The 25,697-nt window shown below is 44.9% G+C and overlaps 2 protein-coding genes across 2 annotated transcripts in view; one reads left to right on the top strand and one right to left on the bottom strand.

Annotated features, from left to right (window-relative positions):
- LOC143808882 (uncharacterized) overlaps window positions 1-25,697 on the top strand; it is a 459,352-nt gene that overhangs the window by 238,141 nt on the left and 195,514 nt on the right. The gene's annotated exons all lie outside the window — the stretch shown is intronic.
- Window positions 1-25,697, bottom strand: part of LOC143808894 (uncharacterized) — a 158,073-nt gene that overhangs the window by 52,237 nt on the left and 80,139 nt on the right. Inside the window, exons 4-5 of the mRNA XM_077292074.1 lie at window positions 703-779; window positions 520-622 (exon numbers count right to left, since the gene is read on the bottom strand). Coding sequence (XP_077148189.1) covers window positions 520-622; window positions 703-779 — 180 coding nt within the window. The remainder of the gene's footprint in view (window positions 1-519; window positions 623-702; window positions 780-25,697) is intronic.

Below are 25,697 nucleotides of genomic sequence, written 5' to 3'. Positions count from 1 at the left end.
GCTCCGGCGCAGGCGTACTTTGTCTGCGCAGGCGCCGGGCCTCTCTGACCTTTCCGGCGCCTGCGCACTGCAGTACTTTGCTCTACCCTCAACAGGGCAGACAAAGTACGCCTGCGCCGGAGCCGCGGTGTAAAGACCCGAAGAGGACGTCGTGGAATGAAGATGGGAGGCGCCGGAGCGGACCGGAAACACTCATCCGACCGGACCGCACCGGTGAGTATAATCTAACGTCTTTTTCTCCTCTTTCAGGTAACATCGGGGGCTTATCTACAGCATTACAGAATGCATTACAGAATGCTGGAGATAAGCCCCTGATGCCGGTGAGCTTACCTCACCAGCCATTTTGGGGGTGACAGGTTCCCTTTAATAGCCGATATTGGTGAGAATTCTGCTCATTGTCACAACCTCCTTCTTGGAGAAAGATTCTCACAATGAACTAGAACGTAATTTACTGTGAACTATCATTATCTGTAAGGTGCAGCGTCACCAGAAGACATCAGTGACCCCATTATTACATACCTGTGGCATCATCTCCTGGACTCTCCTCCTTCACATCACTCATACATGGCTGATCGCCCATCATCTGCTCTTCATCCTCCACTTTATCAGTCAGATCTCCGCCCTGTTGTCACATATAGAACAGCTCAGTACAATACAGCAGACCCATCACCAGAAGCCCCCAAATCTCTGAGCTTCATCTACCTGGTGACTCTCCGGACGGTCCTGGGAATACAGAGGAGCCGAACATCTCTCCGGGAGATTTCTTACACGGAGTCCATCTGTAGGAAACAGCCGGACAAGGGACTGTTACTTGAGATGATAGGAGAAGTATCTAGGTGACCCTCTAACAGAAATGTATCTCAATAAATTGTCAACTTCGGCACTCAACATTTTTATTATGATATATGGTGAGAGGTAAAGCAAATCCAAAGGAATACAGACAAACATGGTCAACGTTTCGGCCTATTTATGGCCTTCCTCAAGAGATATCCGTGCAGTGAAGGTTCGCAGGAGCCCGTGCTGCAGCGTTCAAGTCGCCTCTAACAGACATGAACGTCCCCCCCCTTACACTGCTGCTCGGACATGAAATCCATCTCCTCATCTTCATGTGTGACCTCATGTAGAAGCTGAAGCCTGCTTTAGGTGTAGGGGTGTACAGTGGCTTGTAAAACTTTGTGCACCCCTGGTCAAAATAACTGTTATTGTGAACAGCTAAGCAAGCCAAAGGATGAAATATCTCTAAAAGGCCTAAAGTTAAAGATGACACATCTATTTTGTATTTTAGGCAAAAAGTAAAAAACATAAAATACAGTGTGTGTGTGTGTGTGTGTGTGTGTGTGTGTGTGTGTGTGTATGTGTATGTGTATGTGTGTGTATATATGTGTGTGTGTATGTGTGTGTATATATGTGTGTGTGTGTGTGTGTGTGTGTGTGTGTGTGTGTGTGTGTGTGTGTGTGTGTGTGTGTGTGTGTGTACACACGTTCGTGCACCGTATTTTTCAGACTATAAGATGCACTTTTTGCCTCCAGAATTTGAGAGGAAAGTGTGGGGAGTGCGTCTTATAGTCTGGATGTGCCTTAAATTGGCTGTGAGTGGTGGAGGAGCAGGTCACAGGTGGTAGGGGTGTTTTAAAGAAAATTAATCTTCACTGCTCCCCACGCCCATAAGCCCTCCCACTTCTAAGCAATGAATCCAGCGCCAAGAGGTGGGAGCGACTATGGGGGCAGGGAATATCCATTCTCCTAAATAGCAGGCACACGTAATCACCCAGTAGCTGCCAGTGTGCTGCGATTAAAGGGAACCTGTCAGCACTTTTTAGGGCTACCAGCTAAAAATATCACCTAATTTAGTGTCACCTATGTGTTGCACAACTACTTCTGATACCCCCTGACTCCCAATGTATCATCCATAAATAGCTTTTTTATTCCTCCCGAGCTATATGTTCATATGTTCGGTCCGGTCCGATGGGCGTGGCTTTGTTTCCGTGCCCCCTCTTCGCTTGCTCTACGCATTCCTTGTGGTGAATTTTGGAGATTGCGTAGAGTTTTCACTCGTGCGCATACGAAATGCATCTATGCATCCATGCTTAGCCCAACTGTCGGCAAAGCAAAAAAGCAGTATTGCGCATGTGCCGGCATACGTGATTGCTTTCTATGTACTGGAAGTATTTTGCTGCCATTTCTGTGTTCCCTGACGCCGAAAACCTTTCGCTGGAGAGAAGACCGGCCATAGAAAGCAATGGCGCATGCGCAATACTGCTTTTCAGCTTTGCCCACAGTTGAGCAAAGCATACTGCACAATAACGAGATGCCATTTGAAAACTACACGATCTGTGATATTCACAGCATGGAATACGTACAGCAAGCCGAGGAGGGGTGGAGAGACGGAAACTAAGCCACGCCCATCGGACCAGACAGGACAGATTACCATACAGCGCAGGAGGAAGAAAAAGGGTATTTATGGATGATACATGGGGAGTCGGGGGTTTCAGAAGTAGTTGTGTAATGCATAGGTGACACTAAAGTAAATGGTATTTTTAGCTGGTAGCCCAAAAAAGTGCTGACAGGTTAGGGTTAACCCTTTAAAGAAGATAAATATTCACTGTGAACTGGAGAGAAGACAAACTAAAAACTGGTGTGCACATCCACATAGTAATGGCTAAAAGTAGAAATCTTTACTTAGACACAACAAACGTAAATACCACTTAAGGGACATGTATAAGAACATGCCAGATAAACCACAACCCTGAGGGTGGAATAGTGCGGGACACAATAAACCAGAAGGACCAGGGAATGAAAAGCACACAGGCTATAAATGAGCCGCACGATAGCAGCGCACAATCCTCGGAGAGTTCTCTCTACCGCCTTCCAGCGCACACGACAACATGATCAGGCGTCACTTCTGTCTCCACGGGCACGTGAGGTGGATACCCAATTAAGATTGGTCACGGATTATAGTAACAGTGGGCACCAGGTGAGGGGCCTACTATCTAAATATTGGCCAATTTTGAGAGCGGATGCCCAGACTGCTGCAGTCACCAGCGCTAAACCTCTTCTTACAGCCAGGAGAGCCCCGAATGTACGGGATTAGAAGAGTCACTTCTCTAGACCCACTGTAAAGCTGAGCAGGGGCATCATTTTAAAGGGATCATTCCCTTGTGGGGAATGCAATGTCTGCCCCTTTATGACTCCGACTCGAGACACATTTTTGAATACCCTGAATCAGAGAAGTCACCCATTAGAATTGTATATCAACTGTAAGACTAGGGATGTGATATATGCCATTATCTGCCCCTGTAACAAAATATATGTGGGACACACGTCTCAGGAAGTGAGAAAGAAGACTCAAGAACATATATCCACCATCTATCCAGCAGCGGCCGACCAGAGGAAGGGTAAAACTCTCACCCCCATAGCCACTCATTTCCTTGCAGTTCATGGGGGATTATTGGCCTGCAAAAGGTTCCATACAATGGCAGAGGGGGCAGCAACCAAAAGCGCCTTCTACAAAATGACTCCAGGTGGATCTTCGAGCTTCAGTCTGTGGCACCAACTGGGCTCAATGAAGAGCTTCTCTTCACCATTTCCATAGGTTAACTGGATACATGACAGTAGTTTGACTTGTGTAGTTCAAGGACTTAATCATTATATTCTCCTGTCCATTTACTCATCGTTACTTACTCTTTGTATCCGGTAGTTTTGGCGGTTATTGTGTCACGCTGTCATCTCCGCATGCTTATGCCGACACTCACATCCATGTTCAAAGCTTCAACCAGTTTCATTTTGCATTATTTCTATGCACATCATCTAGCCCATGAACCAATGTTCTGTGACTACGGCCACCGATGGCATATATGGACGGTTCTATAGACCTTCATGGTCATTGTGTTCAGAACACTCTTGCCGGGGATCTACTGGTTCATCTCAGGCGGCAATGCCGGTATCTTCATGGCAACAACCAATCCATCCACCTCATTGCATGAAACCTCATCGGTCACGGTAATGTAAAAATGTCATAATATGAGATTAGTTCTAGAAGGTACCATGGCACAGACACACGTTGCAGATTCGACCCCCCTTCTTTCCTCTAGCTGCCAACTAGGAATTTTTATGGCTTCAAAGTGAAAGTACAAGTGGAAGCACATGAAAACACCCAGGTTTCTTTGTCCTTGCAAATGTAAATATTATAGCACAGATTAATGATAGAAATGGGACAAATACATTTTTGACATGGGCTTTGGTAGAACTATCAGCCAGTGGGTTTTCTAGGTTCCAGAACCAGCACAATTGAGAAACGGATTACTACGGAACTGGGTCACCCAGCTACCTCATGTCTATACTTAATAGAATCGCCCAGACGTGGTGCACCTTGGGAACCTAGTGCTTCTGATGAGAGATTTCTACAGCGAGCTAGGCATAAAAATAGTTTTCTTAAGTCTAAGAAAAGGGGAGGTTTCAGCCCCTAAGTGATGTCACCACAGGGGGAGTGCTTTGATCTTAGGCTAGGAAATATGTGTGAAGCAGGAGGCTTCAGTCTTTTGTCCGGAGGCTAGTTGCTGTACAGATGTGTGGCATGCATCTAGATGTGGCCCCTCCTTCTCCTCAGCCTACGGACAGCCATGATGATATGAAATGATCTGAATGCTATGTAAGTGTTTTTCAATTTTAATCCTTCTTGTATTTGTAATTGTAATGTACACATGACTTGTCTTTTTATAATATCCTTTTATACTTTATAAACACTGCCTACCTTTTTTGGAGTAAAATATCAAATTACTAGCTTGTCTCTCTTTGCTCTATAACAAACTGAGTCCTCTGAGGTGAATTACGCTACTGATTTGGGTTGGCTCCGTTAATCAGAGCTGATGGCAGCATACTTTGTCCTGTGCAATAGGGTGTCTTTGCAGCGGCCGGCAGCGGTGATAAATGGTAGTTATATTGCCCTTGCTGTAGAGTGCCCAATAGCCACTATATATATATATATATATATATATATATATATATATATATATATATACACACACATACACACACACACACACATATATATATATATATATATATATATATATATATATACACATACATACATACATACATACATACATACATACATACATACAGTACTCTCCTGAGGTATTACAGTCACAAGTCCTTTCATATAAACACTTGGGGCAGAGGGATGCCAGGGTCTTCCACGTGCACATTATACCACAGGTAAATCATGCCCAATTATAGTTACACTTAATTCCATTCATTTGCCAGTTTAGTAGTTTCCTTACACAAGATGGTATAGTTACCGTGTATTTCTAGGTTGTCTTCATATGATATATAGTTTTTTAGCCATTCATTATATTGGCTCAAACCATAGTCACTGTTTATTTGTCCTTTCCACTTCTTATACCTTATCGCAAGCAACTGGTATTGATATTTGGTATTTTTCAAATCCCTTCTTTTTATATTTGGAACTGTTAGTTATGAATTTACATAGGGCTGCTACTTCCTTAGAATAACGGTTGTAAGAAAAAACCGTGTGCACTACTGTATGTATGGTGCTAAGGTAGGCTCCCACACCTTAATACAATAAAGAAAAAAACCTAGCACTCAACTTGATGCGTATGTGAAATTTTATTTGTAGTACCCAACAAACGTTTCGGTCCCTCATACGGACCTTCATCAGTTACGTACTTAACTGTGGCTTGGGCATAGAGAGACAGAGATGTCTCTGGGCACATATACATACATACCGCGTGGTGGACACCGCGTCTGACAACCGCACAATACGCCAGGTCTCTATCAGTATTTACACCAACCCAGCGCTCTGGCGCTGTATGTATATGTGCCCAGAGACATTTCTGTCTCTCTATGCCCAAGCCACAGTTAAGTACGTAACTGATGAAGGTCCGTATGAGGGACCGAAACGTTTGTTGGGTACTACAAATAAAATTTCACATACGCATCAAGTTGAGTGCTAGGTTTTTTTCTTTACTTCCTTAGAATAAGCTTGTACTTTGCTGTGGCCTATGGCATTGTGCTCCCCCATTTTATGACTGAGTATCTTTTGTAATTATATATTGTCATATATAGAATTTTCTGTTGGTAACATATTCTGTGAATCAAATTTAGTTTTCTTAAGGGATACTCTACCCAATCAAATACGGGTATAAACAATATTTGGACATTAATGTGTGACTTATATAAACACTTGTGTAAGTCTACGTTCACATTAGCGTTCGGCGCTGCAGCGTCGGGCGCCGCAGCGTCGCCGCATGCGTCATACACCCCTATATTTAACATGGGGGCGCATGGACATGCGTTGTGCTGCGTTTTGCGACGCATGGCCGCAAGCGTTGGGCGCAGAGAACGCAACAAGTTGCATTTTTTTTGCGTCCAACTTTCGGCCAAAAAGGTCGCATGCGTCGCAAAACGCAGCGTTTTAGCGTGCGTTTTGTTGCGGTTTTGTTTGCGTTGTGCGTTGCGTCGCCGACGCTGCGGCGCACAACGCAAATGTGAACGTAGCCTAATATTGCAGAACTGGTGTATATGGCAAGAGTAGTGAAAGTAACACCTGACACCAGAATGTCTGGGGACAGGGAAAAGAGTCAGGTGCCAGACACCGTTTGGGCAAGGGGAAATCTGATGTGGGTCGGCTGCCCATTCCCCCTGTCATGATAAATTAAAAGAAGGAACCACTCCTCTTTGGTTAAAGCAATACCCCTTAAGTCTAGTCAAATCAATGGCCCTGAGCAGGGATATTAAAGAGTATGTTAGGGCAGGGGTTCTGGTGCAAAGATCTTCTCCCTGCAACACCCCTTTGTATCCCATTAACCCCTTCATGACCCAGCCTATTTTGGCCTTAATGACCTTGCCGTTTTTTTCAATTCTGACCAGTGTCCCTTTATGAGGTAATAACTCAGGAACGCTTCAACGGATCCTAGCGATTCTGAGATTGTTTTTTCGTGACATATTGGGCTTCATGTTAGTGGTAAATTTAGGTCGATAATTTCTGAGTTTATTTGTGAAAAAAACGGAAATTTGGCAAAAATTTTGAAAATTTTGCAATTTTCACATTTTGAATTTTTATTCTGTTAAACCAGAGAGTTATGTGACACAAAATAGTTAATAAATAACATTTCCCACATGTCTACTTTACATCAGCACAATTTTGGAAACAAATTTTTTTTTTGCTAGGAAGTTATAAGGGTTAAAATTTGACCAGTGATTTCTCATTTTTACAACAAAATTTACAAAACCATTTTTTTTAGGGACCACCTCACATTTGAAGTCAGTTTGAGGGTTCTATATGGCTGAAAATACCCAAAAGTGACACCATTCTAAAACCTACACCCCTCAAGGTGCTCAAAACCACATTCAAGAAGTTTATTAACCCTTCGGGTGTTTCACAGCAGCAGAAGCAACATGGAAGTAAAAAATGAACATTTAACTTTTTAGTCACAAAAATGATCTTTTAGCGAAATTTTTTTTATTTTCCCAAGGGTAAAAGGAGAAACTGGACCACGAACTTTGTTGTCCAATTTATCCTGAGTACGCTGATACCTCATATGTGGGGGTAAACCACTGTTTGGGCGCACGGCAGGGCTCGGAAGGGAAGGAGCGCCATTTGACTTTTTCAATGAAAAATTGGCTCCAATCTTTAGCGGACACCATGTCGCGTTTGGAGAGCCCCCGTGTGCCTAAACATTGGAGCTCCCCCACAAGTGACCCCATTTTGGAAACTAGACCCCCCAAGGAACTTATCTAGAAGCATAGTGAGCACTTTAAACCCCCAGGTGCTTCACAAATTGATCCGTAAAAATGAAACAGTACTTTTTTTTCACAAAAAAATGATTTTACCTCAATTTTTTCATTTTCACATGGGCAACAGGATAAAATGGATCCTAAAATTTGTTGGACAATTTCTCCTGAGTACACCAATACCTCACATGTGGGGGTAAACCACTGTTTGGGCACATGGTAAGGCTCGGAAGGGAAGGAGCGCCATTTGACTTTTTGAATGAAAAATTATCTCCATCGCTAGCAGACACCATGTCACGTTTGGAGAGCCCCTGTGTGCCTAAACATTGGAGCTCCCCTACAAGTGACCCCATTTTGGAAACTAGACCCCCCAAGGAACTTATCTAGATGCATAGTGAGCACTTATAACCCCCAGGTGCTTCACAGAAGTTTATAACGCAGAGCCGTGAAAATAAAAAAGAATTTTTCTTTCCTCAAAAATGATTTTTAGCCCAGAATTTTTTATTTTCCCAAGGGTAATAGGAGAAATTGGACCCCAAATGTTGTTGTCCAGTTTGTCCTGAGTACGATGATACCCCATATGTGGGGGTAAACCACTGTTTGGGCGCACCGCAGGGCTCGGAAGGGAAGGCATGCCATTTGGCTTTTTGAATGGAAAATTAGCTCCAATCATTAGCGGACACCATGTCACGTTTGGAGAGCCCCTGTGTGCCTAAACATTGGAGCTCCCGCACAAGTGACCCCATTTTGGAAACTAGACCTCCCAAGGAACTAATCTAGATGTGTGGTGAGCACTTTGAACCCCCAAGTGCTTCGCAGAAGTTTATAACGCAGAGCCGTGAAAATAAAAAATAATTTTTCTTTTCTCAAAAATGATTTTTTAGCCCACAATTTTTTATTTTCCCAAGGGTAACAGGAGAAATTGGACCCCAAAAGTTGTTGTCCAGTTTCTCCTGAGTACGCTGATACCCCATATGTGGGGGTAAACCACTGTTTTGGCACACGTCGGGGTTCGGAAGGGAAGTAGTGACGTTTTGAAATGCAGACTTTGATGGAATGCTCTGCGGGCGTCAGGTTGCGTTTGCAGAGCCCCTGATGTGCCTAAACAGCAGGAACTCCCCACAAGTGACTCCGTTATGTAAACTAGACCCCCAAGGGAACTTATCTAGATGTGTGGTGAGCACTTTGAACCCCCAAGTGCTTCACAGAAGTTTATAACGCAGAGCCGTGAAAATAATAAATGTGTTTCCTTTCCTCAAAAATATTTTTTTAGCCCAGAATTTTTTATTTTTGCAAGGGTAACAGGAGAAATTGGACCCCAAAAGTTGTTGTCCAGTTTCTCCTGAGTACGCTGATACCCCATATGTGGGGGTAAACCACTGTTTGGGCACATGCCGGGGCTCGCAAGGGAAGTAGTGACGTTTTGGAATGCAGACTTTGATGGAATGGTCTGCGGGCATCACGTTGCATTTGCAGAGCCCCTGATGTGCCTAAACAGTAGAAACACCCCACAAGTGACCCCATTTTGGAAACTAGACCCCCCAAGGAACTTATTTAGATGTGTGATGAGCACGTTCAACCCCCAAGTGCTTCACAGAAGTTTACAACGCAGAGCCGTGAAAATAAAAAATCATTTTTCTTTCCTCAAAAAAGATGTTTTAGCAAGCAATTTTTTATTTTCACAAGGGTAACAGGAGAAATTGGGCCCCAATGTTTGTTGCCCAGTTTGTTGTGAGTACAGTGATACCCCATATGTGGGGGTAAACCACTGTTTGGGCGCACGTCGGGGCTTGGAAGGGAGGGAGCACATTTGACTTTTTGAATGCAAGATTGGCTGGAATCAATGGTGGCGCCATGTTGCGTTTGGAGACCCCTGATGTGCCTAAACAGTGGAAACCCCTCAATTCTAACTTCAACACTAACCCCAACACACCCCTAATCCTAATCCCAACTGTAGCCATAACCCTAATCCCAACCCTAACCCCAACACACCCCTAACCACAACCCTAACCCCAACACACCCGTAACCCTAATTCCAACCCTAACCCTAATCCTAACCCTAATCCCAACCCTAACCCTAATCCCAACCCTAACCACAACTGTAATCCCAACACACCCCTAACCCTATCCGTAACCCTAACCACAAGCCTAATCTGAACCCTATTTCCAACCCTAACTCTAATTCCAACCCTAACCCTAAGGGTATGTGCCCACGTTGCGGATTCGTGTGAGATTTTTCCGCACCATTTTTGAAAAATCTGCAGGTAAAAGGCACTGCGTTTTACCTGCGGATTTACAGCAGATTTCCAGTGTTTTTTTGTGCGGATTTCACCTGCGGATTCCTATTGAGGAACAGGTGTAAAACGCTGCGGAATCCGCACAAAGAATTGACATGCTGCGGAAAATACAACGCAGCGTTTCTGCACGGAATTTTCCGCACCATGGGCACAGCGGATTTGGTTTTCCATAGGTGTACACGGTACTGTAAACCTGATGGAAAACTGCTACGAATTCGCAGCGGCCGATCTGCTGCGGATCCGCGGCCGATCCGCTGCGGATCCGCGGCCGATCCGCTGCGGATCCGCGGCCAATCCGCTGCGGATCCGCAGCCAAATCCGCACATGCCATAACCCTAACCCTACCTGTAACCCTAACCCTAACCCTACCCGTAACCCTAACCCTAGTTCTAACCCTAACCCTAGTGGAAAAAGAAAAAAAAATTATTTTCTTTATTTTATTATTGTCCCTACCTATGGGGGTGATAAAGGGGGGGGTTTATTTATTAATTTTTTTATTTTGATCGCTGTGATAGAACCTACCACAGCGATCAAAATGCACTTGTAATGAATCTGCCGGCCGGCAGATTCGGCGGGCGCACTGAGCATGCGCCCGCCATTTTGGAAGATGGCAGCGCCCAGCGAGGAGACGGACCGACACCGGGAGCCTCGGTAAGTATAAGGGGGGGGGGGGAGATCGGGGCACGGGGGGGGGGGGGGCGTCGGAGCACCGGGGGGTGACATAGGAGCAGGGGGGGAGCGGGCAGGAGGACGGGGGAGCGGACCCCATAACGGAGGACTGGGGGGGCGATCGGTGGGGTGGGGGGGGGGGTCACTTCAGGTTTTCCAGCCATGGCCGATGATATTGCAGCATCGGCCATGGCTGGATTGTAATATTTCACCAGTTTTTTAGGTGAAATATTACAAATCGCTCTGATTGGCAGTTTCACTTTCAACAGCCAATCAGAGCGATCGTAGCCACGGGGGAGTGAAGCCACCCCCCCTGGGCTGAAGTACCACTCCCCCTGTCTCTGCAGATCGGGTAAAATAGGAGTTAACCCTTTCACCCGATCTGCAGCGACGCGATCATTCCATGACGCCACATAGGCGTCATGGGTCGGATTGGCACGGGTTTTCATGACGCCTACGTGGCATCATGGGTCGGGAAGGGGTTAAGAAGAAAAAGGACCCAAGGGTTCCCCTGACACAGAATAGTTCAGGACTTACAGGCCATTAATGAGGTTACAGTGAGTGTGATCTGAATTGTCCCTAATACACACACCATACGGTCACAAAATGTTTCACAGTCATTAATTTGGCAACATACATTCTTCTCTGTACCCCTGCACCCTGACTGACGGCATCTTTTCTCTTTTACTCGTGAAGGTAAACAATACTGTTGGACGGTCCTCCCAAAAGGGGGAAAGAACTCCCCAACCATCTATTCAACAGCGATGGCAGGGATTCTTGAGCAGTGACAACCACCTCATCCACAGACTGTACTATTGCAGTACGTGGATGACCTCTTGCTCTGCTGCCCGGACCACACTGCAGTTCCCTTGCTGTGTTTTTTGGCAGAGAAGGGTTGCAAGGTCTCACGTGACAAATTACAGTATTACAAACAAAAGGTGACATTTTTAGGACATTGTATTGCTGAAGGTACAAGACACCTGACTAAAGACAGGGAACAGGCAATACAAAATCTCCCTTTACCCAGGTCACACCAGCATTTACGTATTTTCCTAGGTTTGGTGACCTACTGTAAGGCCTTGGATAAGGTCTGCTTCACAAATGATGCAACCACTCTATGACAGGTTGTCATCAAACCCCTACAATCTCACCTCAAGAAGCAATTGATTCTCTGAAGCTGCTCATTGTGCCAGCCCCGACCTTAGGCATTCCAAACTATGATCAGCCATTTTTCTTATTTTGCACAGAACAGGGAGGACATGCTACCGCAGTACTGACACAGCAACGTGGAGAGGAACAGAGACCAATAGCTGACTACTCAGCACGATTAGACCCAGTGATTAGAGGGTCTCCTACGTGTGTCCGTGTTGTAAGAGCTGCTGTATTACTGCTAGGCATGTGAGCTCACACTGACTTTTTCATTTGACAATTTGTTCCCCACATGACATTAATGCCATACTCGTACAAGTACAACCAAAACACCTGTCTATGAATAGACAGATCAGACTCGAACGTGCTCTAATACTAATTCCTGAATACGTCACCCTCAAAAGACATAATGTTCTGAATCCAGCCACTCATCTGCCTGTGGATTCAGAAAAGGGGGAATTGGTGACAGCATTAGAAGAAAAAAAAAAAAGTACTCTGGTACGTTGACGCACAAACATGACTGCATAGGAACTGATGAGTCAGGAGACAGTATGTTTTACATATGTTCATGAAAAACCTGTTCCTAATGCATATTTTGAAGTTTTATTTTTGTAGATAGCTCCAGATACCACCAGGATGGGCGATTCTACACTGGACATGCAGTAGTATCCTCACATGAGGTAATCCGAGTTGAACCACTCCCTCCTCACATGTCGGTGCAGGAGGCAGAGTTGAAGGCACTCACTGAGGCGTGTAGAGCTGCTGCAGGTAAAGTCGCTAATATTTACACAGATTCGAATTATGCATGGGGAATATCCCATGATTATCACCCTGTGTGGAGAAGCAGAACGTTTCTTACATCAGCCGGTAAGCCCATTAAAAATGCAGAGCTGGTGAAACAATTAGTGGAGGCATTGACGTTACCAGTCCAGGTTGGCATCGTCAAGGTAAAAGCACACACGGACGGTGACTCTGTCGAGGTAGAGGGCAACAGAAGGGCGGACGAGGCTGCTAAAATAGCAGCAAGGCGGCCTAGGGAGCAGTGGACGGTGGCGGAGAGTCAGCGTATTCCAGCCACACTGAGCCTAGATGTCCTGAAATCCCTCCAGCTGCCCAAACAGAGAAGGAACACGGGGAAGAATGGGAGCTGAGCTGAACTCAAAAAGAGTTTTGGGAGAATAAGGATAAATTGTATATACCAAAGTCCCTGTTCCTAATAATGGCGCAAGCAACACCTGGCCCCACTCACACCTCAAAATGTCACATGTGTCCATGGTAGATGCCTTCCGGATCGCTCCTGGTTTCAGTTACGCAGCAGCAAAGCTCGTATGGTCATGCCTCATCTGTGCACAGCACAACCCAGGTAAAACAGTAAAAATCCCTAAGAAAGCGACACCCAGGCCTCTCTACCCGTTTCAGAGACTGCAGACTGGCTACATACAGCTACCCAAGGTAGGAGTGTGTGAAAAATGTCCTAGTATGTGTAGATCTCTTCTCTGGTTGGCTGGAAGCCTATCTGGTAAAATGTGCAAATGCTAAAGCGACTGCAGACAAACTAATGAAAGAACTGATCTGCAGGTATGGTGCCCAGAGACCATAGAGAGCGATAGGGACACACACTTCACGGGAGAAATATTGAGGGAAGTCATGCAGGCCCTGGGAGTACAGCAAGCATATCATGCACCATATAGACAACAAAGTAGTGGGAAAGTGGAGAGACTAAATGGGACACTTAAACTGAAAATTCAGAGGTCATGGCAGACACAGGAAAGAGCGGGGTAGAGTGCTTGTCTCTTGCACTCTTGTCAGTCAGACACACTCCAAATAGAAAGACAGGCTTGTCCCCTTTTGAAGTCCTGTTTAGTAGTTTGCCAGAGACTGGTCTGTACTTCCCACAGGTGCTACAAATGCAACACGGTGCTATGACAGCCCATGTCCAGGCCTTGCAGAAAAGACTTAATGTGGTGCATAAACATGTGTTTTCATCCATTCCAGATCTTAATGCCAGTGCGGACGCACATCTGCTGAATCCAGGTGATTGGGTGGTCATACACAGACACGTGAGAAGGAGCCTATATCCACGGTTTGACGGCCCGTTGTAAAGTCCAGTTGACCACATTCAATTGAGGGAATGCCCACCTGGATCCATGCCAGTCACTGCAAAAAGATCTTTTCACTAGCAGAAAGACTGTTGTTCTAATCACCTTGCTGGCAGTGGTAGGATGTTTGCACCTTACAGAGACACTGAATATGCTTTTAAATGTCGACAAGGACAAAAACTGCTGGACTGTTGGATCTGTACATACAGCCCAGTATCTGCAAGGACTATGCTGTACTTTGCCATACCCCAGGAGCCAAGGAGGGTATTAACACCACACTGCATACACAATGAGACTTGGACTCAGATTTTCTTGGTTCCTTAAGGCTCTTAATGAGACTAATACAATATAGAGACTCCTTTTTAAATCCAGCCGATTGGCTTAGCGGCCTAGCAGGATGGATTATTTTTGGTATTTTTCAGACTTGTATGCAAATCTTGTTGCTTTGCTTATTGTTTTATGTAGCCGTAAAAGCGCTAATATATGTATTACCTAAGGCTGAACCTTCTGTAGAGTATCATAGGCCCCGTATGGCCACTGCTGATGGGGAAGGTGAGTGTCCACACTGAGGGTGGATGGGCGAAGCAGGTAGAAAGCCCCCTTGTGGGTACTAGACCCATGAGACAGTAGCTCCTTTGTGGACATCAGCGGACCCCGTAGCAAAGGTTATACCATTTACAAAAGGGGGAAATTGATATAGAAGGGTTAATAAGTTGCCTTTAAGTGCCTCTTGCCTTTAAGTGTTAGAATTACTAGAATCTGTTGACGCAGTAGTCTGATGGTCTCCTCTTCAAGGAGACTACACTTCTTATCATGTATGTTCTCAATAGTCAGTCACAACATGTTCTGAGCTATGGTAAATAGAATATGACCCTGGGTGATAGTGGGGGCTACATGAGTTACATTGAAATGCATTTTGTGTAAATGGTATAAAGCATTGCCTTGGTTTTTAATATATCAGATAAAAGTGACTTGCTCACAGGATATGTGTGAGGTGTCCTTTGTCTCCAAGCGCGCTTGTAAAATAACGGGCGTAATTCCACAACTAGGCCTCACTGGTGATCTGTCAGCTGACATTTGGGTCAGAATGAAAACAGCTACGACAGTTTGGCGCCCAACGTGGGGCCGTGTAACCAGCCGCCTTATTCGGAATCCGTATGTGGGAGCTTCCTGAGAGATTGGACATGCAAATAACACAGCTGCGGCAAGGTGAGAAATGTTATTCTTACAATCTGTTTGCACCTGCAATCTCTCTTCCGGATTTCTCCATACCTCTGGGTAAAAGGCTGTGAACAACACGGTTCAAAGAATCCACATCACTAGTGAGTTTTGTGTGTCTGTTTATGTCCGTATGAGAGTTGAATAATAGAGTTATAAGATGATAATTGTTATCTGTATTATTTGTTAATATCCTAATTGGTTGTGTATTTGTTTAGTGTGCAAGTGTGTAATACAGAGCTGGGATAGAATCTGTGCAGTGTTGTTATTTTGGTCATTTTGGATTGGCAGTACATTATATGAAGCTGTATTTTGTATAAGGCCGTGGGTTTTGTTGTTTGGCCTTAAAGTGTTTTCAGAGTGTCAGCGGACACTGCTGCAGTTTTATTTATATAGAGTTGTGTTAATTCCAAAGTGCAAAATAGGCAGGCTGTGTGAACCTTGTATGTATGTCTATGAGAAACCTCTGAATGAGATGAGAGGTGAGTAAATGAGGATAAATAGATAAATCCCTGATTGATGAGGGGTTCCGTTAGGTGTGGTCCTAACACCTAAGACAGAAGACATTATTCAACTCAGTTTGAGCTGAATTAGGTGGAGTGATTGAGATAAGGGATTTTCTTCTTGTAAAAATCAACTGAAAAGTGAAAGGAGAAAGAAGTAAGAAACAATCCCTGAATGAGCATGTATGAATGAGTTGTGGATATTTTTAATGTACATTTAATTTACATGTGAGATTCAGTGAAACCTGTGTTATATATGGTTTGACACTGGATAGGTTTCTATGTGTGTCTATGTGTGTTTTGGCCGGACGCGGTCAGAATCAGCTTATTCAAGTTATGCAGTGATTTGCCTGTATAGAGAAACTGTTTTTAATTCCGAGAGGATGAATGTTTGAATGTTTTGTAGAGATTAAGTCTGAAAACTGCTGCACTCCGTTTCTGTGTAGAAGACACCAAGCTCTTATCTGTGCAAAATACCAGATGGAAGGAGGGAGGCAGACCCCTGCGCGACTTGCTTGAGATTTCTCCCCTCGGTGCTGTGGGCCAGAGGAAGGGGGGCATAGAGCTGCGCTCAAATATTGTCCTTGGTTTGGTACACGCTGAGAGATTTGTGTTTAAACAATAGTACAATATTGTAAGTTGGAAATTGAAAGTGATTGAAAGATTGGTAAAAAGATTCTCCTGCTTCAAGTTGAGTGATTGATATAGCAAATTGAGGATCAACAGAGGAGGTAGCCAACTGCACGGCTGATGTAGTGTACGGAGTAACCTGCTACAGTCAGTCTACGGCATTAGGTGGTGTAACCTTGCCGTCCATGGAGCTGTGCTAGCCAGCTGATTTACCGAGTGGTAGGTAGTGAACCTGCTCGGTAAAATCCTTTAAGTCCACCAAGTGGTAGGTAGTGCACCTGCTCGGTGCCACCGAGTGGTAGGTAGGGAACCTGCTCGGTGTTGTTGAGCGGATAAGTTGAAGCCATGGGCAACTTATTCTGTGTGCAGTCAGTGCCCCAATGGGATCCAAAAACCGCTGTATAGATTGGAAAAAGGAAGCAGTGAAAGATGTAAAACCAATATTGAAAAAGGCAAAAATGCCAGTGAGTGGATGTTTGGTTGTTCAAAAAGGCACAGACAAAGGAGGAAAATAGCAAGTGAATAAATGGCGTCTGAGAGTGTGCAGCAGGACAGAAGTAAGGTGTATTATGAATGTTTTGATGCTTAAAAGTCCAACTATGACTGACACATTACTGCTACCGTTATACCTTTGTATAACCAGAGACCCAGACAAGACAGATGGACTGTGGTCAGACAAACCCAGACTGGAGAAATACTTGTATGATCTGTACTGCAACCCGACCTAAGAGAATTACACTGAATCCTTTCCAGACAAGATCACATGTAGTGACATAAGAAGCTGACACAGGATTGTGGTTGGTGGATAGTGGGGACATTAACTTTTGGGAGTAGGCTGACAGTAATCCTTTTGGGAAGGAGCTGTAGACCAGCATGTCATGTCACCCCCAACCGGTCATCTAGTCACCCCCACCACCAGAGAACCAATCACATCAAGTAGGGTAAGACAGATACAGAAGTGTTATCCCTGGAGGCCCTCTGACTAGCTAGCTACGCTAAAACAATTGGCTGACCCTAAGAACCAACCTTTCCCATTTTTCAGATAAAGACAATATGATGGACGTATAAGTGCACCTGGGCAGGCCTAGGGAGATAGTGAGCACAAAAGCAGGTGACTTGCTAGGACACATAATTAAGACACATACAGATGTGACAAAAGGAGAGAGTGTGGAGATGTACTTTGGACAGTTACAGCTGAAATGGGAAGACATGGGGTACAGTCCAGTAAACCCACTTGATGTTAAAGTATTGGTAAATACATTCATTGACGGTATGACCAAAGACTTACGAGACGCAAATACAGAGATCCAAAAGACCTGAATGGAGAAATATAGATCCAAAAGATCTCCTGAAAGTCGCTGAAGAGTTGAACAAACTAGAACAAGACGACGTGTCATGTATGCTGGAGTACAAGGAAAACAGTAGAGACGCAGTAAGGACTTAGAAACAGTAAACTGCTGGAATTGTGGAGAAAATGGACACTCAGACCAATCTTCCACCTTCTTCACCTCCAGACTAGGAAACTGACAACCCAGTGACAAATGTGTGCCCTGTTCTTGTCCCCTCCGGACCTGGTCCTGCCTTGATGACCAACATAACAATGCCGGGTGGGAAGGAGACAGAATTCTTGATTGACACTGGGGCAGCCGGAACTGTGGTACACAAAGACTTGATAATGCCAGACATGATTACTGACGAGACTGTGGAATGGAAAGGACAAGCGACTGAAGCCCCTATGACTAAACAAATAAGACTAGAATCACGAGACAGCCAAGAGGTGCTTACAAACTTATTGTCAGTGACAATACCCCTATGAATTTGCTGGGAGCAGAGTTGAGTGCTGGCTAGGCCACCATACAGTACTCTCCGGAGGGTATTACAGTCACAAGTCCCCTTTCATATAAACACTTGGTGCAGAGGGACGCCAGGGTCTTCCACGTGCACATTATACCACAGGTAAATCATGCCCTATTATAGTTACACTTAATCCATTCATTTGCCAGTTTAGTAGTTTCCTTACACAAGATGGTATAGTTACCGTGTATTTCTAGGTTGTCTTCATATGATATATAGTTTTTTAGCCATTCATTATATTGGCTCAAACCATAATCACTGTTTATTTGTCTTTTCCACTTCTTATACCTTATCGCAAGCAACTGGTATTGATATTTGGTATTTTTCAAATCCCTTCTTTTGTATTTGGAACTGTTAGTTATGAATTTATATAAGGCTACTACCTTCTTAAAATAAGCTTGTGCTTTGCTGTGGCCTATGGCATTGTGCTCTCCCATTTTATGACTCAGTATCTTTCGTAAATATATATATTTTCATATACGGTATATAATTTTCTTTTGGTAACATATTTTGTGAATCAAATTTAGTTCTTAAGGGATGCTCTACCCAATCAAATACGGGTATAAACAATATTTGGACATTAATGCGTGACTCATATAAACACTTGTGTAATATTGCAGAAATGGTGTATATGGCAAGATAGTGAAAGTAACACCTGACACCAGAATGTCTGAGGACAGGGAAAAGAGTCAGGTACCAGACACTGTTTGGGCAAGGGGAAATCTGATGTGGGTCGGCTGCCCATTCCCCCTGTCATGATTAAATTAAAAGAAGGAACCACTCCTCTTTGGTTAAAGCAATACCCCTTAAGTCTAGTCAAATCAATGGCCCTGAGCAGGGATATTAAAGAGTACATTAAGGCAGGGGTTCTAGTGCAGAGATCCTCCTCCTGCAACACCCCTTTGTATCCCATTAAGAAGAAAAAGGACCCAAGGGTTCCCCTGACACAGAATAGTTCAGGACTTAGGGTACCGTCACACAGTGCAATTTTGATCGCTACGACGGCACGATCCGTGACGTCGCAGCGTCGTATGATTATCGCTCCAGCGTCGTAGACTGCGGTCACACGTTGCAATCACGGCGCTGGAGCGATGCCGAAGTCCCCGGGTAACCAGGGTAAACATCGGGTTACTAAGCGCAGGGCCGCGCTTAGTAACCCGATGTTTACCCTGGTTACCAGCGTAAACGTAAAAAAAACAAACAGTACATACTCACATTCCGGTGTCTGTCCCCCGGCGTTCTGCTTCTCTCCACTGTGTAAGCACCATAGCTGGAAAGCACAGCGGTGACGTCACCGCGTCACCGCTGTGCTCGCTTTCTGGCTGGCCGGCGCTCACAGTGCAGAGAAGCTGAGACGCCGGAGGACAGACACCGGAATGTGAGTATGTACTGTTTGTTTTTTTTACGTTTACGCTGGAAACCAGGGTAAACATCGGGTTACTAAGCGCGGCCCTGCGCTTAGTTACCCGATGTTTACCCTGGTTACAAGCGAACACATCGCTGGATCGGTGTCACACACAACGATCCAGCGATGTCAGCGGGTGATCAAGCGACGAAAGAAAGTTCCAAACGATCTGCTACGACGTACGATTCTCAGCAGGGTCCCTGATCGCTGCTGCGTGTCAGACACTGCGATATCGTAACGATATCGCTAGAACGTCACGAATCGTACCGTCGTAGCGATCAAAATTGCACTGTGTGACGGTACCCTTACAGGCCATTACTGATGTTGCAGTGAGTGTAATCTCAATTGTCCCTAATACACACACCATACGGTCACAAAATGTTTCACAGTCATTGATTTGGCAAATGCATTCTTCTCTGTACCCCTGCACCCTGACTGACGGCATCTTTTCTCTTTTACTCGAGAAGGTAAACAATACTGTTGGACGGTCCTCCCACAAGGGGGAAAGAACTCCCCAACCATATATTCAACAGTGATGGCAGGGATTCTTGAGCAGTGGCAACCACCTCATCCACAGACTGTACTATTGCAGTACGTGGATGACCTCTTGCTTTGCTGCCCGGACCAGACGTCCTGCTACAGCTACAGTTCCCTTGCTGTGTTTTTGGCAGAGAAGGGTTGCAAGGTCTCATGTGACAAATTACAGTATTGCAAACAAAAGGTGACATTTTTAGGACATTGTATTGCTGAAGGTACAAGACACCTGACTAAAGACAGGGAACAGGCAATACAAAATCTCCCTTTACCCAGGTCACACCAGCATTTACGTATTGTCCTAGGTTTGGTGACCTACTGTAGGCCTTGGATAAGGTCTGCTTCACAAATGATGCCACCACTCTATGACAGGTTGTCATCAAACCCCTACAATCTCTCTCAAGAAGCAATTGAGGCATGTGAGCTCACACTGACTTTTTCTTTTGACAATTTGTTCCCCACATGACATTAATGCCATACTCGTACAAGTTCAACCAAAACACCTGTCTATGGATAGACAGATCAGACTCGAATGTGCTCTAATACTAATTCCTGAATACGTCACCCTCAAAAGACATAATGTTCTGAATCCAGCCACTCATCTGCCTGTGGATTCAGAAAAGGGGGAATTGGTGACAGCATTAGAAAAAAAAGAAAAAAAAAAAAGTACTCTGGTACGTTGACGCACAAACATGACTGCATAGGAACTGAGGAGTCAGGAGACAGTATGTTTTACATATGTTCATAAAAAAACCTGTTCCTAATGCATATTCTGAGGTTTTTATTTTTGTAGATGGCTCCAGATACCACCAGGATGGGCGATTCTACACTGGACATGCAGTAGTATCCTCACATGAGGTAATCCGAGTTGAACCACTCCCTCCTCACATGTCGGTGCAGGAGGCAGAGTTGAAGGCACTCACTGAGGCGTGTAGAGCTGCTGCAGGTAAAGTCGCTAATATTTACACAGATTCGAATTATGCATGGGGAATATCCCATGATTATCACCCTGTGTGGAGAAGCAGAACGTTTCTTACATCAGCTGGTAAGCCCATTAAAAATGCAGAGCTGGTGAAACAATTAGTGGAGGCATTGACGTTACCAGTCCAGGTTGGCATCGTCAAGGTAAAAGCACACACGGACGGTGACTCTGTGGAGGTAGAGGGCAACAGAAGGGCAGACGAGGCTGCTAAAGTAGCAGCAAGGCGGCCTAGGGAGCAGTGGACGGTGGCGGAGAGTCAGCGTATTCCAGCCACACTGAGCCTAGATGTCCTGAAATCCCTCCAGCTGCCCAAACAGAGAAGGACCACGGGGGAGAATGGGAGCTGAGCTGAACTCAAAAGGAGTTTGGGGAGAATAAGGATAAATTGTATATACCAAGGTCCCTGTTCCTAATAATGGCGCAAGCAACACCTGGCCCCACTCACACCTCAAAATGTCACATGTGTCCATGGTAGATGCCTTCCGGATCGCTCCTGGTTTCAGTTACGCAGCAGCAAAGCTCGTATGGTCATGCCTCATCTGTGCACAGCACAACCCTGGTAAAACAGTAAAAATCCCTAAGAAAGCGACACCCAGGCCTCTCTACCCGTTTCAGAGACTGCAGACTGGCTACATACAGCTACCCAAGGTAGGAGTGTGTGAAAAATGTCCTAGTATGTGTAGATCTCTTCTCTGGTTGGCTGGAAGCCTATCTGGTAAAATGTACAAATGCTATAGCGACTGCAGACAAACTGATGAAAGAACTGATCTGCAGGTATGGTGTCCCAGAAACCATAGAGAGCGATAGGGACACACACTTCACGGGAGAAATAGTGAGGGAAGTCATGCAGGCCCTGGGAGTACAGCAAGCATATCATGCACCATATAGACCACAAAGTAGTGGGAAAGTGGAAAGACTAAATGGGACACTTAAACTGAAAATTCAAAGGCCATGGCAGACACAGGAAAGAGCGGGATAGAGTGCTTGTCTCTTGCACTCTTCTCAGTCAGACACACTCCAAATAGAAAGACAGGCTTGTCTCCTTTTGAAGTCCTGTTTAGTAGTTTGCCAGAGACTGGTCTGTACTTCCCACAGGTGCTACAAATACAACACGGTGCTATGACAGCCCATGTCCAGGCCCTGCAGAAAAGACTTAATGTGGTGCATAAACATGTGTTTTCATCCATTCCAGATCTTAATGCCAGTGCAGACGTGCATCAGCTGAATCCAGGTGATTGGGTGGTCATACACAGACACGTGAGGAGCCTATATCCACGGTTTGACGGCCCGTTGTAAAGTCCAGTTGACCACCAACGCCCACCTGGATCCATGCCAGTCACTGCAAAAAGATCTTTTCACTAGCAGAAAGACTGTTGTTCTAATCACCTTGCTGGCAGTGGTAGGATGTTTGCACCTTACAGAGACACTGGATAAACTTTTAAATGTCGACAAGGACAAAAACTGCTGGACTGTTGGATCTGTACACACAGCCCAGTATCTGCAAGGACTATGCTGTACTTTGCCTTTACCCCAGGAGCCAAGGAAGGTATTAACACCACACTGCATACACAATGAGACTTGGACTCAGGTTTTCTAGGTTCCTTAAGGTTCTTAATAAGACTAATACAATATAGAGACTCCTTTTTAAATCCAGCCGATTGGGTTAGCGGCCGAGAGGTAGCGGGATTATTTTTGACTTGACTTGACAGACTTGTATGCAAATTTTATTGCTTTGCTTATTGTTTTATGTAGCCGTAAAAGTGCTAATATATGTATTATCTAAGGCTGAACCTTCTGTAGTGTATCATAGGCCCCGTATGGCCACTGCTGATGGGGAAGGTGAGTGTCCACACTGAGGGTGGATGGGCGAAGCAGGTAGAAAGCCCCCTTGTGGGTACTAGACCCATGAGACAGTAGCTCCTTTGTGGACATCAGCTGACCCCGTAGCAAAGGTTATACCATTTACAAAAAGGGGAAATTGTTATAGAAGGGTTAATAGGTTGCCTTTAAGTGCCTCTTGCCTTTAATTGCTAGAATTACTAGAATCTGTTAACGCAGTAGTCTGATGGTCTCCCGTTCAAGGAGACTACACTTCTTATCATGTATGTTCTCAATAGTCAGTCACAACATGTTTCTGGTACGTTGTGAGGAATAAAGGTCAGTATGACCCTGGGTGATGGTGGGGGCTACATGAGTTACATTGAAATGCATTTTGTGTAAATGGTATAAAACATTGCTTTGGCTTTTAATATATCAGATGAAAGTGACTTGCTCACAGGATACGTGTGAGGTGTCCTTTGTCTCCAAGCGCGCATGTAAAATAACGGGCGTAATTCCACAATTAGGCCTGACTGGTGATCTGTCAGCTGACGTTGGGTCAGAATGAAAACAGCTACGACAATATACACATACATACATATACACACACACATACATATATATATATATATATATATATATATATATATATATATATATATATATATATATATATATATATACACTCACCGGCCACTTTATTAGGTACACCTGTCCAACTTCTTGTTAACACTTAATTTCTAATCAGCCAATCACATGGCGGCAACTCAGTGCATTTAGGCATGTAGACATGGTCAAGACAATCTCCTGCAGTTCAAACCGAGCATCAGTATGGGGAAGAAAGGTGATTTGAGCGCCTTTGAACGTGGCATGGTTGTTGGTGCCAGAAGGGCTGGTCTGAGTATTTCAGAAACTGCTGATCTACTGGGATTTTCACGCACAACCATCTCTAGGGTTTACAGAGAATGGTCCGAAAAAGAAAAAAAATCCAGTGAGCGGCAGTTCTGTGGGCGGAAATGCCTTGTTGATGCCAGAGGTCAGAGGAGAATGGGCAGACTGGTTCGAGCTGATAGAAAGGCAACAGTGACTCAAATCGCCACCCGTTACAACCAAGGTAGGCCTAAGAGCATCTCTGAATGCACAGTGCGTCGAACTTTGAGGCAGATGGGCTACAGCAGCAGAAGACCACACCGGGTACCACTCCTTTCAGCTAAGAACAGGAAACTGAGGCTACAATTTGTACAAGCTCATCGAAATTGGACAGTAGAAGATTGGAAAAACGTTGCTTGGTCTGATGAGTCTCGATTTCTGCTGCGACATTCGGATGGTAGGGTCAGAATTTGGCGTAAACAACATGAAAGCATGGATCCATCCTGCCTTGTATGGAGCATCTTTGGGATGTGCAGCCGACAAATCTGCGGCAACTGTGTGATGCCATCATGTCAATATGGACCAAAATCTCTGAGGAATGCTTCCAGCACCTTGTTGAATCTATGCCTCGAAGAATTGAGGCAGTTCTGAAGGCAAAGGGGGGTCCAACCCGTTACTAGCATGGTGTACCTAATAAAGTGGCCGGTGAGTGTGTATATATATATGTATATATATATATATATATATATATATATATATATATATATATATATATATATATATATATATATATATATATATATATACACACTAGATGGTGGCCCGATTCTAACGCATAATGATCCATGCAGTTATGGCCCCATAGATGCCCCATATAATGCTCCATGCAGTTATGGCCCCATAGATGCCCCATATAATGCTCCATGCAGTTATGGCCCTATAGATGCCCCATATAATGCTCCATACAGTTATGGCCCTATAGATGCCCCATATAATGCTCCATGCAGTTATGGCCCCATAGATGCTCCATATAATGCTCCATGCAGTTATGGCCTCATAGATGCCCCATATAATGCTCCATACAGTTATGGCACCATAGATGCTCGATATAATGCTCCATGCAGTTATGGCCCCATAGATGCCCCATATAATGCTCCATGCAGTTATGGCCCCATAGATGCTCGATATAATGCTCCATGCAGTTATGGCCCCATAGATGCCCCATATAATGCTCCATGCAGTTATGGCCCCATAGATGCCCCATATAATGCCCCATGCAGTTATGGCCCCATAAATGCCCCATATAATGCTCCATGCAGTTATGGCCCCATAGATGCCCCATATAATGCTCCATGCAGTTATGGCCCCATAGATGCCCCATATAATGCTCCATGCAGTTATGGCCCCATAGATGCTCGATTTAATGCTCCATGCAGTTATGGCCCCATAGATGCCCCATATAATGCTCCGTGCAGTTATGGCCCCATAGATGCTCGATATAATGCTCCATGCAGTTATGGCCCCATAGATGCTCGATATAATGCTCCATGCAGTTATGGCCCCATAGACGCCCCATATAATGCTCCATGCAGTTATGGCCCCATAGATGCTCGATATAATGCTCCATACAGTTATGGCCCCATAGACGCCCCATATAATGCTCCATGCAGTTATGGCCCCATAGATGCTCGATATAATGCTCCATGCAGTTATGGCCCCATAGATGCCCCATATAATGCTCCATGCAGTTATGGCCCCATAGATGCTCGATATAATGCTCCATGCAGTTATGGCCCCATAGATGCCCCATATAATGCTCCATGCAGTTATGGCCCCATAGATGCTCGATATAATGCTCCATGCAGTTATGGCCCCATAGATGCCCCATATAATGCTCCATGCAGTTATGGCCCC

Source organism: Ranitomeya variabilis, chromosome 2 (assembly GCF_051348905.1).
Source record: "Ranitomeya variabilis isolate aRanVar5 chromosome 2, aRanVar5.hap1, whole genome shotgun sequence".
NCBI classification, from domain to species: Eukaryota; Metazoa; Chordata; class Amphibia; order Anura; family Dendrobatidae; genus Ranitomeya; species Ranitomeya variabilis.
Note: the sequence above shows the minus strand (reverse complement) of the source record. Positions and strands in the feature narration are given on the sequence as shown.